This window comes from Daucus carota, chromosome 5, assembly GCF_001625215.2.
Source record: "Daucus carota subsp. sativus chromosome 5, DH1 v3.0, whole genome shotgun sequence".
Classification (NCBI taxonomy): domain Eukaryota; kingdom Viridiplantae; phylum Streptophyta; class Magnoliopsida; order Apiales; family Apiaceae; genus Daucus; species Daucus carota.
The window spans coordinates 34,781,317-34,797,933 of record NC_030385.2 but is presented as its reverse complement, the minus strand read 5'-3'; the positions used below and the strand labels follow the sequence as shown (position 1 = coordinate 34,797,933).

At 35.1% G+C, this 16,617-nt stretch overlaps 3 protein-coding genes and 1 long non-coding RNA gene across 4 annotated transcripts; 2 read left to right on the top strand and 2 right to left on the bottom strand.

Annotated features, from left to right (window-relative positions):
* The first annotated feature begins 821 nt into the window (after positions 1 to 821).
* Positions 822 to 5,411, top strand: LOC135153042 (uncharacterized). The gene is made up of 2 exons (XR_010292577.1): positions 822 to 1,359; positions 5,113 to 5,411. It is a non-coding gene; the product is annotated as an uncharacterized LOC135153042 (long non-coding RNA).
* On the top strand, positions 1,949 to 2,761 carry LOC108220427 (uncharacterized). Its single transcript, XM_017394192.2, has one exon. It carries the CDS (start codon positions 2,082 to 2,084, stop codon positions 2,577 to 2,579), a length of 498 nt encoding a protein of 165 aa, XP_017249681.1. The 5' UTR covers positions 1,949 to 2,081; the 3' UTR covers positions 2,580 to 2,761.
* Positions 3,154 to 4,901, bottom strand: LOC108220426 (adenylate isopentenyltransferase 3, chloroplastic). The gene has a single exon (XM_017394191.2). It carries the CDS (start codon positions 4,334 to 4,336, stop codon positions 3,359 to 3,361), a length of 978 nt encoding a protein of 325 aa, XP_017249680.1. The 5' UTR covers positions 4,337 to 4,901; the 3' UTR covers positions 3,154 to 3,358.
* Positions 5,412 to 15,240: 9,829 nt separating the features above from the next.
* LOC108221651 (uncharacterized) lies at positions 15,241 to 16,116 on the bottom strand. Its single transcript, XM_017395515.2, has one exon. It carries the CDS (start codon positions 16,114 to 16,116, stop codon positions 15,241 to 15,243), a length of 876 nt encoding a protein of 291 aa, XP_017251004.2.
* Between the last annotated feature and the right edge of the window lie 501 nt (positions 16,117 to 16,617).

The window sequence follows — 16,617 nt, the reverse complement described above, 5'->3', positions numbered from 1 at the left end:
CACGCAACCTCATATGCAACCTCATATGCAACTAAATGCAACTGAAAACTGTAAGTTCCAACTGAAGTATGGGTGCCCCTGGCGGGGCCATTAGATTGCAATTGAATCAACTGAATGCAACCTCATATGCAACTAAATGCAACCTCATATGCAACTAAATGCAACTGAAAACTGTAAGTTCCAACTGAAGTATGGGTGCCCCTGGCGGGGCCATTAGATTGCAATAGAATCAACTGAATGCAACCTCATATGCAACTAAATGCAACTGAAAACTGTAAGTTTTCAACGGATGTATGGTGTGCCCCTGGCGGGGCCATTAGATTGCAATAGAATCAACTGAATGCAACCATATGCAACTGAATACAACCATATGCAACTGTATATGCAACTGAATTCCTGATTTCGAGTTTCAGTTTTCAAATGTCATTTTCGACCTCATCTTTGGAATCCATATATATATATATATATATATATATATGGATTCCAAAGATGAGGTCGAAAATGACATTTGAAAACTGAAACTTGAAATCAGGATTTGTAGTTGCATATATGGTTGCATATGCAACCACCGTATTTTTAGAAAATATTTTCAAAAAGGTAGTATTTTTGAAAATATTTTAGAGATTTGAAAATAAGATTGGATAAGGTAGTATTTTTAAAAATAAGATTGAAAAAACAATATACAAGATAATTCCCCTAAATTTAAGTCAAATTTTGTCCAATTTGACCGGTCAAAATTCAAATATGACTACTAAAACGAACGAGGGAGTGTGTTAAAGAAATGTGGGGGGGGGGGGGGGGGGGGGGGGGTTTTAATACTGTACTCTTCGGTCACCGTGAAATTTGTTGTCACTTGAACGCAACAGTACTGAAAGTTGATTGACAATGTTTTCTGAAATGATTTGGATGCTCACACAATTACTAAAATTTGATTTGCTAGCTCGGCGGAACTTCCAAAAGCTCTCAATTTGTTATCGGGCTTTCCACAAACAATCTGCTCCTGCATTGACAAGGTATATACCGTACATTGTAATCTCAATCAACTATGGGAGCATGTGTCATGTGTGTATATATGACAAGCTGAGTCCCAGACTATAAGCTTATTTCTGTGCTACCTATGCTTCTACATTTCTTGTAATTTAAAATACTTGATGCTAATATAATTGTTCTGTTCTGAGTTCTGACCATTACAAGAAATTTTAACAATTATTCACCTGGCCTCAAAGCCTGGAGCACTTATTAGTTGTTTCCAAAAGGGTGGAGTATCCACCAAGATTAAGCATGGCAGATTACTCTTGCTCATATTCGGGATCATCTTCCGCTTCCAGGTTCAGTTGTCGTTTTTTATCAGTTGATCAGGTATAATTAACCTTCTGGTCCTGTTCTTTCTTAACATATAATAAGTTATTTATCTTGTTTACAGCTTTGAGCTCTTGTTTTGATGTTTGATCAGAAAATGTTAGTACTGTTAACTTATAATTCTCGACCACTGGTAATATAGAGAAGAGCTTTTCTACCAGGCTTAAAATTTAGGGGAAAGATCATTTTGAAACTCTGTCAAGGCTAACAAGTATGTTTATTGTAGTGTAGCGCTAAAAGTGATGCTATATATGTACAACGTGTCCCTGGCGAGACTGGTCACACTCTTGGTAAAGAGAGGAAGGGGGTTACTGTACAAGTTAATTTATTTATTTTAAAATAATTGCAAACTTCAGATACTTACCAGTATCATGACAAAGGTCCTGATGATTTTAGTAATTGGTATATTATATAATTATACTTTAGGAAGAGGGTCGGCATTGTGACAACTTTCTTGACCATAAAATTTAGCAACATTGCCCACACAAAGCGAATGAGGTACTTTAACCCATCTTGAACCTACTCTTTCTATGTTGCATCAACTACCTCATTCCTATTTTCTTTCTCTTCTTTTTAGCCCTCTAGCGTACCTAATAAAAGAAATGCCAAGTTCATGATCTTATAATTAAAATGGAACTAACCTATAAGTAGAATCAAACCTTGATAACTCTATCTGTCTTCGCTGTATTCTGATTAGTCATACTAATAAGAGTTTAATAATAATGGATATCGGAGTTGACATCCCCAAGATAGCATTATTCATCATGCTTCTGGTCTTGAGTCCCCAGATTGAGTGCCAGACTTGGAGGCAGCCAAATACACCAATGTCACCTTTCCCGCCAATACAACCTACTCCCCTCTGTGCATCTCAGTTTGCACTGGCAAATCATGCATGTGCGAGGCTTCCATTTAACCCCATCTCTCCTCCATCCCCTCATCATCATCTACATGATTCACCATCTGCTAATTCCGATGCTCCTGAATCTTCTCCCACCCCATCTCACAGACACAGGCACAGCCACCACCACCACAGTCCACCAGAATCACCTGTTGTACAGGAATGTTGCCGATGGTTGCAACAAATAGACAGTGGATGTGTTTGTGATCTACTAGTTCGCTTGCCTATCTTCCTTGCCAAACCTGGGCACCAGTATACTGTTAAGGTTGATAGTTCATGCACTGTCATGTATTCATGCCCAGGAAGAATCATCTCACCGTGATTCATCAAAAAGCATCAATTATGAATGGCTAATAAATCAGGGGTAGTGTTTAATTATGTCTAGGATTTGTAAGCCAAAATTCTGTTTGTTTTTATACTTGTTATTCCACATAGTCGTACTATGTCATACTATTGTAATCTATAGGATGTTGATCTACAAATTAAGTGCTTTCGTGATGATAATTGTGTGAATTTTATATCATTTAACTCCTTTAAAAATGGTTAAATACTGCTAAGAGTATGGTGTTGATACATTTACCCTTGCTCCCTGTCCTCCCATCAAATTTTCAATAATCTAAATGAGTGTGTTACTTGAGTTTTTCAGTGGAGTGTTCCAGTAAAAACTTTGTAAGATGAATAATACAGTAACAAATGAATGTTCCATTCAGTGCTTGCTTCTTACATTCATGAAAATAGCCATCTCAGTAGTGTTTTTCACCGTAATCTGGTCTGTATGAATAATGAACCATCTTTTGTTTTATTTTGTTCTCTGTATGTATAAACCATCTTTTGTTTTTTATCTATTCTGTATGTGTGTGGTTAGAAGTTTACTCAACAATAAAATAATCCAAGACTTTGCAGAAAGGACACAACGTTTATGAAATATATATTGCTGCTTCTGTATTTAAATCAAGGGTTCTCAATTATTGGTATATTTGATGTGTAAAATTAATAATAGTGTCTAGTGTGTAGAACAGGGCAGACACAGCATAGTTGTCAATAGAGCCAAAATTGCCTGACAATGTTGCATTATGAAGTGGAAGCTCACAACTTGCACTTCTAATGAGTTGCAGTTACCATGGCTGTCTCCATTGCTGTCCCACGGACAGTTGTTGGGTTCATGTATATGTTAGGTCCAAAATTGTTAAGAAACCGGCTTAAAATAACCATGCTAGGTGCCGCCACGAGCTCGTTCCAGGCCTTATCAGACTCTTTGCCATTCTTTAGAAATGCATCTGTTGCGTCAAGTCTGTGAACCTTCCATCCTTTGTTGTTTCTTAGTCGATAAATCTTCTCTAACTGGCGGCAGGCTAGTTTACATGTGTTGTTCTTCACCTCATCTATTGCTTCTTGGCAAAGTTTTGCTCGAGTTTCTAAATCAACATATGGTTCAACTCGAAAATACTGATCGAATTCGGGCAAACCTATTGCTTTTGTTACTCCTTTTGAATAATCAGCATCTAAACTGAACATTTGTCTTGCCTCATCTACCATTCCATTCTCAACCATCCTATCAACCCTCTCAGATACAAATCTGTGGAGAACTGGCATTGAGACATCTACCCAAAGAAAACAACATTCGTACCTTGATCGGAATTCGTGAGTTTCATCATCAACTAAAGCTTCAATGAATGAATTGGAGCCTCCAACGATGATTGGGAGCTTCCTGCGACCTGCAATAGATCTTATGGCCAGGGAAGCCATGCTGCAGAAATTTGTGGAAGTAAAGTCCACATTAGGATCAATTATACCTAAGAGATGGTGTGGTACATCACAGGCTTCTTCTTCAGTGATCTTGTTTGTGATTATGTCTAGGCCTTCGTAGACTTGCATCTTGTCAGAGTTTACTACCTCGCCACTGAAACGAGTGGCTAGGTCAATCGAGAGCTTAGACTTGCCGGTTCCAGTTGCGCCCATGACAACCACAACCTTTTCTTTTGGTGGCCTGGAGCTGCGAAGAAATGGCAAAACCTGTCTTCCATCAGGTATGCTTAGCGAAGGAGCTATTTGTTTGCACGTCAGCATTGACATCCTCATTGTCTGGAATTAACTTATGAGGATTGCTAGATAAATAAAGAAAGCTGATGTTTGCTGTTGCTATTGATATCTTGATAGCACAGTGACCAAGAGAACAATCGAACAAAAATATCTAGACATGCACACGAATATGAAATCGATGGTTCCCCTGATCACTGTAGAATTATATCAGATGCGGCAACTTGTAAATGAAATTGTGAATGCACGTGTGCTAGGAAACAAAAGCAGAGAAGACTGGTACAGGGGCTCTTCGGTTATAGCTGTAGTTGGTCACATGAGCTGAATGTGCATAGTGGACAGCAGATTCATATATCCTTGCAGAGACAGGCAAAACATACAAGCAAATAGTGGGGAATGAGTGGTAAAAAGAATAAAAGGTTTTGTAGATTAGATGAAGGTTTATGCTTGTATTTATAGCATAACAAAGAATGGGGCAAATGATTTTAAAACTTGTTGGTTGACAGAGTTGAGAAAAATAGGAAATTTATAGGCCATCTCTCTCTCTCTCTAGATCTCTGGGAATGGTACTACTGAAAAACAAGTTGGATTAGTGGCGCAGAAAAGTAATGCTTTCTTTTTAATATACTAGTTTCTCTTTATTCTTGTGTTTAGGGAGGCTTGGCAGTTACTATATTTTCCATTGTCATTGTTTTCGCATATTTGTTGGCTGTTACTGTAATGTGATGAGTTTTCATAATTTCCATAGCATGGAGACCAATGGTTTCATATTTTGGGACTGACCTGCTTCCATTACCATCTCTGATTTCTGTGTGCAGATGCACCTCCAAGATGGTTGAAAATCCGATGTCTTTACAGAAAGATTCGATTATGGATAAGATCTGTGTAAGTTCTTCCAATATCGATGAATTTACCAGAACATCTTCATTATGATAAAATAAGATACGCATAGCTTTCTAAATCTTACTTCCGAACATAGTAATGAATATATTTACAGTGGCTCAGAGAAAATCTGAAAAAACAAGGTTATACGGATTCGATCTCCTAAATTACTTGAGAGTAGTCTATCATGTACTGAATCAAGTGGCATTTTTTATGTCATGTTTATATTATTTCCTGTGGTGGTTAGCTGTGATAATTTATGTGATTAAATACATGTGAGGTGATTTGTGTGCATAGTACGGACAAATAAAAGTGAAGATTATGATTCCAAGAGTAGTTTAAGAAGCTTTTAAATTTCTGGTTTATTGACCTGGAACACTAATCATTGTTGCATATATATTATTGCCAAAGATAACATAAACAATAGTGTGAACAAATTTTATCAGAGCATTAGATACTTTTACAATAATTGACTATTTTGTCTAAAAATAGAGTCACTGACATTCATCACTGCTTTCCTCTTAGTATCTTTCTAAAATTGAGTAAGAAGTATTAATATTTATTTTTGAAAGTCTTTTCATAATAGTATAATAATAATTGTTATTAGATAAAAAAATTATATGATGATAATTGTATTTAAATATTTGGTACTCGATGTTCGACTGACGGGAGATTTCACTTATTACTAAAGAGTAAAGAGTATAGATTAGTATTTTCTTATTTATTATTATTATTTTTTACTTTTAGTATAGGATTGGTAATACGAGGCTATATATTCGTTGTCAATTTTGTCAACATATTTCACATCTATTATTCTTGATGAGACATACTGAGATACAAATTAGGTCACTCATGAAAGATTTATGTTAGTAGTAATCTCTAGAATTATTATAAATATAGCGCCCGCATTAGCTTTCATTTCAGTGAAAGTGGGGCTATTCATGAATCATACATTGGGGCCGTTTGGGTGAGCTTAAAATAAGTGATTCTTGCTTAAAATAAAAAAATGAAGTAGAAGTTAGAAGTTAGTTAAGACTTATAAGTGATTAAAGTGTTTGGGAAAAAAGCAGAAGTCATGAAACAAAAGCTAGGAATCGTAGCTTTTTATAAGTGCTTCTCGACTTTTTACACAAACGGTACGAAATAAGTGCTTCTAACTTAAAAGTCCAGGATCGGGGCTTAAAAGCCCCGCCAAACAGCCACATTATTAAATTAGCCTAAACTTCTTTTTACATGTTATTATGACTATTATCAATTGTCTATAAATATGGTCTATAAAAAGGACAAAAGCATAAATATATTCTGAAATTGACTGGTGAATTGTCAAAAACACTAGTTGATTTATAAGAAGAGACTGAGCGTGCCTCATAAGTGACATAATATGCATATTAAATAAAAATTCGATTCCTAGTGCAATTGCAAGTGGGTGGTCTAAAATAGTCTTTCTCCCCACTTTATAGTTGGCACCAACTGTATGAAAATTACAATTTTAGCTCACAGTCTTTCAGAATTTCCTAGAAAATTACATATTCGAGTCCGTACAAAAGTTCAATAACTTTTGAAATGGTTAGATTTGTGTTGGTTAATACACAAAAATTAATGGAAATATGATAATGACCACAAACTTTTACAAACTTTATATCAAGTCAATCTGTACACGAGAATGATAGTATTAAAATTCTTGATTGACAATGAAAGACATCAAAGCCTATATGCTAGAACATATGGCATGTCACAAACGTCAATCGGTTTGGCAACCGTTAAATACAAAAAATAAAACTGAACGACAAAAATCCTATAACGAGTCGATCTTTAGCTGGATAATATTGTAGCTCTAGAATACATAAAATATTTAAGATTTAATCGTCTATTGAAAAAACCGATGACAGCATATCAATGATATTTGTATTTCAGGGGTCTGTCTTTCACAAATATGTTAAAAGGTTTATGAATGGAAGATTTAAAATATGAAGAGGCATAAGGAGGCAAGGAGGCAAGTGCACTAGCTATATTTAGTGACTGATAGGATATCAAAAAAGAAATAAGCAAAAAATCAAACATGCAGATCCCCGAATTTATGTAATGGTTCTGCCGACTGCCGACCCAAGTGAAGAACCGAAGATGAATTAATGTTGTTAATGCCATTTTATTGTTATTCTTAAGGGGTGTTTATCCTTAATCAACTCTTGTGGTCGGCCCTCAAGTCCACCATCCTCCAAATAGAGTACCTCCACCACTTTCTTCATTCAATTGATCAACCATGAGTATTGGTACTATTGCATCTATTCCTCACAAGAAAGTGAAACTATGAATTTGTATAGATGCGGTGTTGTATAAAACAAAACACTCATGCTTAGTGTTAGATGAGAATATTGTCGCATCAACGAGTCCGTAAAATAAAAATATATATGATGAAATAGGTAGGAAAGATCATCTTGTGAATTTGGGGTTAGTGGAGAAAGCTATATAGCTAGGAATGACTTGGTACTCCCTCTGGATTGACCTCATTTCAGTTGTTTCGAATGAATTTGAGTTGCTATAAAAACAGTATCAGTTACGTAAGCACTCCCATCTCTTGCGAAGTTGCGATCCTCTTATATAAAACAAACTACTCTTTGGTTAGAATTTTGTAAAGGAGTTACGTCTGGCTAAAAAAATGTAAGGACTTATTAAGAGTTTAGTTAAAAATATATATATATATATTTATTATTTTTTTGGATAAAAATGTTAGGTAAGTATTTAATATCTGTTATGTTAAAAAAATTAGGGCTTATTACGATCATATTTCTTATTCATAACTTCTTTCTGCACTTGTCATTATCTCAATTGTCTCCCACTTCAGATATCGTATCATATTTACTCATTTGAAATCGTTTTTTAAGTTACCAAAATCATGCTATCATCTCAAGTGTAAAATTTGTAATTTTGAAAATTAGAGGGAGTGCGTCGAAAATGATATTATATTTTAAAATTATTTTAATTTGTTATCATTTTTTTTACCGGTCATGGATCCAAATTCATCGCACAATGTAAATAAATGCGAGAAAGAGAGAAATGCTTAGTAAGAAACCAACTAAATGTATTGGAATGGAGCAAGATTACTGAGAAACATATCTGTTGATTGAGCATCACCTTCTTTTGTTGACTTTTAAATAAAAGTGACCGATGATTTTTTTTTATTGGGTTTGATACCACTATTCCATGAGCACTAGTACAACTAGTAACGTTTTGTGGTTGACTAATTTTGTAGTTAGTATAACTTATAAAGTAGTACGTGTTTGCTTCATTTCTGGTAAAAGAAATTATACGCTTATTTCTGTAATCAACAAACAATGTTCTGAGTCGTGGTGCAATTAGTGTAGTACTGCAGCCATTTAAACAAATTACATGTATGACGTCACTTCTCCATTGCACAAAATATTGTGTGCTTGTAATCTTTCAAATCATATTTATTCTTTGCTAATAAAGATCATGAATTTAATTCCGGAGGACTTTCGAATTTTCCCTCGCGTGATTATTACATAATTCGAAAGTTAGAAAAAAGAATAATTATATCATTATTTGCTAACAAAGAGCATGAGTTTAAATACGGAGGTCTCTCGATAATCACCTATTTTGAAATTTCAAAAGAAATTCCGTGACAACAAAAATTATGATGATGATACAAAGAGAGAAAATTTCCTGGCCAGACCACTAGATGAATGGCTAGTGCTCGATATGGTCACTTTAAATGATTCTATCAGAAACGATCACATTGATATACTTGAATCAGAATAATGTTCCGTACCCAAAGCTAATTTGTTCCATTATAAGAATCTAGGAAAGGTAAAAAAAAACAAAAAACTTGAAATATAAAATTAGTGAAGGGATCAATGCCTAGTGATCAAAGGGTATATATAAATTCAAAATTACACAAGTCAGGAATTTAGCCACAGGGATTTAGTTGCTAAAGCTAGGACCACAAAGTGACCTCAGAACTTGACCATTGCTCACACACTGGCTTGAGTCTTGACCCTAGGACTTTAAACTTTTGTCCCTCGGCTGTTCTGTTTGTGGTCCATCTGATTCTCTGCTTTGAACTTGGATCCTCGGTAGGAGTCCAAGTAGTTGAACAATTTGGTCCCCGTTGATGCTATCTTCTCTGCCTTATTGCTCCAAATGCGAGGTTCGACAACCTGGAAAGTGTGTTCCAGTTTTACCAAATTTATGTCTATTCCGGGGGAGTGAGACCGTGACTCCACGAGAGTATTATCTGTTGCAACTTGGAGGTTTTCAGTGCGCTTTGTTTCTGTTCTTTGATACCAGAAACAACATCGTCGATGAATATGTTTGTGGTCACGGGACAATATCTTCACGCTGAATACTAGTTGGTTATTCAGGGGCCGTTTGAGCAAGATTAAAAAAAATTTTTCTCATTTAAAATAAAGAAGTGGACTAGAAGTGAGAAGTAAATTAAGACTTATAAGTGATTAAACTGTTTGGTGAACAAGTAGAAGTCCTCGAATATAAGCTAGCATTCTCAGCTTCTTACGAGTGCTTTTGGCCTTTTACACAAATGAATAGCCGATTTTTAGAAAAAGAAGCTGGAAGTAGTAATAGCCAAACATGCACTTGAACAAATATAAATAATGTATTAACAAAGAAGGCCAATGATAATACAACGAGCAGAGAAACTAAAAGACTTTGTTTCAGTTGATACCTTCTGCTTACTGCTTAGCCATTCATCAATATATGGACAAAGAGTCGTGCAAAGGATTAAAAGAGGATCGTCAGAATAGGTTAAAGGATTTCAGTACCAACATTGTCATTGCTTTATTGTTTATCATTGAAACAACAACTTAAATGCATTACATAGACAAGGGTCTAGGTGCCCCCCATGGATAAAAGTGGGCTTATTAAACCTTCTGCAGTTATGTTAGTGGAAAGTATGAGTTGTTATATCACGTTGCAACTTTCGTTACCCTAAATTTAGGTATTTACATAAATCCAGCAATGGATTGTTAACTTATTTAAAATTTGTGCCAATTGAATTTGATTGCGGGAGTGCGGGTCTATGACTCTATGTTGAGGACTCAACGTCTAAATTAATTGATTTTAATTATCCCTTTCTCCGAACACCGCTTACAATTTTCATCGTCCTATGCTCTTCAAAAAGCAACTTTTCTCAAAATCTCACTCAAATATCAGTAATAAAACATGACCAAGTGATATTAATCACATATTTATATGTTGCTTGATCATCAACGAAACACTTTTACAATCAACGAAGCACTTTTTACAAAATAATGACATATAACTCATAATATAAAGACAAAATCACTTATGTAACATTGAAAAAATAAGATGAGAATCCACAAAAATATGTTACTGCAAGTCAAAGTCAAAATAATAGGAACGTTAACACTTTATCAATGTTTTGAACGTTAACAATTTTTTAATGTTATCTTTTGTCGCGGTCATAAATGCGCTAACACTTTTTCAGTGTTATCTTCTGTTGCGATCATAAATGCATAGGTGCCTAGCTAGTGTCTACTGTAACATTGATGCTCACCGCAACACAATTTAAATCTTATATCTATATAAAGTAAAATCTCGGACGGGTCCCACTGATGATGACATGGCGGTCTAGACGATCTCCAATCTATTTTTCCTGTTTTCCTATGCCTCCAAGTTTTATTCATCACATATTGGCTTTTCGTATGTGCCTGTGCCATAATTGCAAGCCGCATACCAATAGTCAGTTGTATGATATTTATAAATGAACCAATCTTCTCAGCTTCCCTATATTAGTTACCATGTAGGCTATATATATCTTATAGAAGCAGTGAGGATGGCAGGATAGATTGGAAATTGTTTTGGAGATTGTTCTTTCCAGCAATATTCACTACTGCGTGGACAACACTGGCATGACATCAGGTCCTTTGAATTCTGTTGCTTAGATTAGAAAATAGGATTTAAATTGTATGTGTGCATGCTTTAACTATGGTGTGACAGGGAAATTACTTATCGCTCTAGATAATCTCATCAGGGCACTGCATTGCGGAGGAAACAACATTTGCGACGACCGATCAAGTACAGCGAAGATCTTGATTAAATCTGGCTGGAATAATTTGGCTCATTTTTTTTAGGTGCATGCACTTGCTTTGCTTTGCATTAGATTGCCTAATTTAATGACATAGATCCTTATCAATTAGACTCAGTTTATGATTATATTCATCACTGCCAGTGGCTTATGCGAGTGATGGATGTATGCATTAGTCAATGTTCTATTTTCTACTCCCAACTACTCTGAAATTTTGAATGGCCTCACATAGTTTAGCATGACAAAAATTGTATGTTACAAACAGTATACAGTAATGTAGTTTCTTGATGGTTTACATGAATTCTCTCTTCCAATTATTTTAGACTCATGGTGGTTTATTTTGCTCTGGGACAGATATTACTCCTACGATTGAATGTTCTAATTCACATGTCAGCGCTTATTAGAAGGTGTCAATTCGAGAATGTGCATGGAAGCATCTCATGTATCTCATAGCACTTATGTCAGTTTTTGCTTTCAGTTATTCAAAAAATCTGAATAGCCTTATATACATGTGTGAAAAACAAGATCCCTTAATTGAATTTGTTAGATATTTTTAGATAATTGTGCTGATAGTGCAGAGAAGATAAAAGAGAATAAAATGTGTTTATAAAAGATATAACTCTTCTACTTAATTGATTACAAATTATACAATCCTATTTATATTGTTGGGTTGAATATAAATATAGTAAACTTATACCTATACCACCACTTATATTGGTGGCTGTTATTTATATTGGTTTACAGCCTTTATTGTTAAAGGTTTATATTTAATGAATATAAACATGTATTTTATTTATTAACTAAAGAAGTTATTCACTGTTTAACACTCCTCCTTGAAGAACTTCTTCTGTATGCCAAGCTTATTTCTTAGAGATTCAAATTTTGCTTTTGGAAGTGGCTTTGTAAAAATATCAGCTAGTTGATCTTCTGTACTGCAGTGAACTAGGCTGATTTTTCTTTTATTTTCAGCTTCTCGAACAAAGTGGTATTTTATCTTGATATGCTTTGTCTTTCTATGTTGAACCGGGTTCTTTGCAATAGCAATTGCCGATGTGCTGTCGCAATAAATCTTAGTTGCTGACTTTTGTTTTTCACCCAGTTCTGATAGAATCCTTCTAAGCCATATCGCTTGATTTACTGCCGAACATGCTGCAATATACTCTGCTTCGGCTGTCGATTGTGCAATTGTATCCTGTTTTTGGCTTAGCCATGTGAATACACCATTTCCAAGTGTGAACACATATCCTGAAGTGCTCTTCAAATCATCTACTGATCCTGCCCAATCACTATCTGAATATCCAATAAGTTCAGGCTCTTCAGTAGGTTTGAACCATATTCCATAGTCTGTAGTAGCTTTTACATAGCGAAGAACTCTTTTTACTACTTTCATATGTAGTTGTGTTGGTTTCTGCATAAATCTAGACAACATGCTTGTGGCATACATTAAGTCTGGTCTTGTAGCAGTTAAATATAAGAAACTGCCTATTATACTTTTGTAACGTTTAAGATCTGCTTCTCCTGAATCATCATCCTTGCTCAATTTTTCATTTAGAGCAATAGGAGTAGAGATTGGACTGCATCTTTCCATGTTGAATTTTTTCAAAATATTGGTAGCATACTTCTTCTGATAAATGAAGAGTCCATCTTTAGATTGGTCAATCTCCATTCCAAGAAAGTAATTCATCTTACCAAGATCAGTCATTTCAAACATCTTCATCATGTTTTCTTTGAATTCTTTAATCATTGACTGATTGCTACCTGTGATAATGAGATCATCGACATAAAGAGAAATAATTAGTATATCGGATCCTTCTACTTTAGTGTATAAAGTAGCTTCATTTGGACTCTTTATGAATTTCTGTTGATGAAAGTATCCATCAATTCGGCTATACCATGCCCGTGGTGCTTGTTTAAGGCCATACAAAGCCTTCTCCAGTCTCAAGACTTTATCTTCTTTTCCTTCAATTATAAATCCTGGTGGTTGTTCAATATAAATTTTTTTCTCCAAGAATCCATTTAAAAAAGCAGATTTTACATCGAGCTGGTATATCTTCCACTTACGTTGTGCGGCAAGAGCTATAATTGTCCTGATTGTATCCTGTCTAGAAACAGGTGCAAAGGTTTCATTATAATCAACACCAAACTGTTGTGAGTAACCCTTTGCCACTAGTCTTGCCTTGTATTTTTGGACTGAACCATCTGGATTATACTTGATTTTATACACCCACTTCACGCCAATAGTGTCCTTGTGCGGTGGTTTATCAACTAACACCCATGTATGGTTCTTTTCAATCATAGATATTTCTTCTTTCATTGCAGCTCTCCATTCTTTGTGTTGAGATGCCTGCTCATAATTATTTGGTTCATCCGAGACAAAGTAACAGAATTGAACTTGCTCGGGATCTAAATCGGATAATCTTTCAGTATTTTCATATAAATCTGAAATTCTTCTTGTTTTTAAGGGAGGTGAATCAGAAAAACTGTCATATTCATATCGTGGCGAGTCTGTGTCTGAGCTACTATCAGACTCCTCCTGGAAATGTTGCTCATGCTGACCAACTACAACTGGTGCTGCAGGTTTAGGATTAAATGTTTCTGTCACAACATACTTTTCATTAAAGTCATTATGCTCCCAATTCCAAGAAGCATTCTCAACAAATACAACATCTCTGCTGATTTGAAATTTATTGGATTGTGGATTGTACACTCGATAACCCTTGGACTGTGAGCTATAACCAAGGAAAATTCCTTTGTCGGCTTTCTCATCTAGTTTGTGCCGCTTCTGACTAGGCACGTGGATGTAGCATATGCATCCGAATATTCTCAAGTGATTTACCAATGGTTTACTTCCTGATCATGCTTCAAGAGGTGTTTGTTCCTTAGCGGCCTTTGTTGATAACCGATTCTGAAGATACACTGCAGTATAGACAGCTTCTGCCCAAAACTTATTTGGCAATTCCTTTTCTTTTAGCATTGTCCTCGCCATCTCCATCACAGTTCTGTTCTTCCTTTCACATACACCATTCTGTTGTGGTGTATAAGGAACAGTGAGTTGACGATGTATACCTTCTATTTCACAGAACTTGTTAAATTCTGATGAGGTATATTCCGTTCCATTATCACTTCTTAGATTTTTGATTTGACAACCGCTTTTCTTCTCAACATAATTCTTGAATTTATTGAAAATTTTAAATACTTCTGATTTTTCTTTCATGAAGTATACCCACGTCATGCGGGAGTAATCATCAATAAATAAGATGAAGTACCTGCTATTTTCGAGTGAAAGAGTCCTCATGGGGCCACATACATCTGTATGTATTAACTCTAATCTCTTTGTTGCTCTCCATGCCTGACCAGAAGGGAAAGGTTTTCTTGTCATTTTTCCCAACTGACATGCATCACATACATCAGTAATTTCTGAGATTAGAGGAATCCCTTTGACCATATTTTTATCTGAAAGTAGCTTCAAACTTTTTTAGTTGCAGTGCCCGAAGCGTTTGTGCCAAAGCCATGTTAGCTCGTTTGCATTGGCTTGCATGGACCATTCTTCAGTTTTATATTTCCAGTAAATCGAAAAACATTTCTGTTGCATTTTAACACGAACGATGTTATTTCCCTTTGGATCATATATATCACATGTGTCTCCTTCAAAATGAATTGAATATCCATTTTGCATCATTTGTGGGACACTAAGAAAATTTTGATCCAAATTTGGAACATAAAGAACATCATTAATTTGATATGTTCCTTTCTTTGTTTTCACGGCAACAATACCTTTACCTTCAGACTTCACCATTTCTCCGTTGCCCATTCTTACCGGTATCTTAATAGATGGGTCTATTTTGGTGAAAACATGTGAATGTTTGGTCATATGGTTTGTGCAACCACTGTCAATGAGCCAAGCATCCTTCTGACTATTTTCATTCTGACAAGCATAGAATAGATGATTTTCATCATCAATTGTTTCGGATCTTCCTGCTTGTTAGTTTTTGAGTCTACACTCATTTTCATGATGATTGAATTTTTTGCAATAATTGCACTGGCGTTTTCCTTTGTGCCAGCAATTCTTTTCTGCATGGTTTGTCTTCTTGCATATAGAACATGGAGGAAATTTACTCTTTTTCTCAGCATTTCTGGTATAGATAGGACTACATTGATTTGATGTGCCTCCTTTATTATTCCGTTTAAAAGGAGATATTTTATGCTTAGATTGGAAAGCTCCTTCTCCAGATGCTTCATTTCTTCGAGACATTCTGTCTTCATGAATTTGTAGGGATACTATCAACTCGGAGATACTTAACTGTGTGAGATCTTTCGATTCTTCTATCACAGTTACAACTGTATCAAATTTTTCAGATAAACTAACCAACATTTTTTCTATAACCCGTTGGTCAGTTATACTTTCTCCATTTGACTTCAGTTGATTAACCAGCTTAATTACTCTGGAAGAGTAATCTTTGATTGTTTCTCCTTCTTTCATTTTCAAGTTCTCAAATTCTCGTCTCAAATTCTGAAGCCTTATTTTTGTCGTTTTCTCGTTTCCTTCAAATTCAGCTTTCAAGATGTCCCATGCTTGTTTTGCTGAAGTTGCATTCATGATTCTTGGAAATATTGTATCGGTGAATGCAAGATGAATTTTGGCTAGTGCTTCTGCATCTCTTTGTGGCCAATCAATCTGTGTTGATGTTGGTGTAGATGTGGTGGCAGTCTCCCCATCTTTAGGTATGCCATTTTCCACGACATTCCATAAGTGTTGGGTTGCTTGGAGAACAACCTTCATTTTAATGTTCCACAATTTATAGTTTTCTCCATTAAAAATGGGAATGATTTGTTGCTGATTTGAACCAGAATACGCCATTATTTTATTTTTCTGCGGAAATAAGATATTGGCCCTTTTGAACTTAGAGCTCTGATACCAAATGTTAGATATTTTTAGATAATTGTGCTGATAGTGCAGAGAAGATAAAAGAGAATAAAATGTGTTTATAAAAGATATAACTCTTCTACTTAATTGATTACAAATTATACAATCCTATTTATATTGTTGGGTTGAATATAAATATAGTAAACTTATACCTATACCACCACTTATATTGGTGGCTGTTATTTATATTGGTTTACAACCTTTATTGTTAAAGGTTTATATTTAATGAATATAAACCTGTATTTTATTTATTAACTAAAGAAGTTATTCACTGTTTAACAGAATTTCTGTCTGCCTTTGCTGCATTATGTCTGTAGCCTTTTTTGGTTTAAGCCGACAGTTAATATTTCTTTGATTCCAGACCTGTACTAAAGGTTCAAACATCTGTTTGTTTCCAGGATTACTTAATTAGATTTTAAAATTTCTGAATGTTTA

Bases quoted from the DNA above. Each gene is read 5' to 3' on its own strand.
- LOC108220427 (XM_017394192.2), top strand. From the start codon at position 2,082: ATGGATATCGGAGTTGACATCCCCAAGATAGCATTATTCATCATGCTT.
- LOC108220426 (XM_017394191.2), bottom strand. From the start codon at position 4,336: ATGAGGATGTCAATGCTGACGTGCAAACAAATAGCTCCTTCGCTAAGC.
- LOC108221651 (XM_017395515.2), bottom strand. From the start codon at position 16,116: ATGGCGTATTCTGGTTCAAATCAGCAACAAATCATTCCCATTTTTAAT.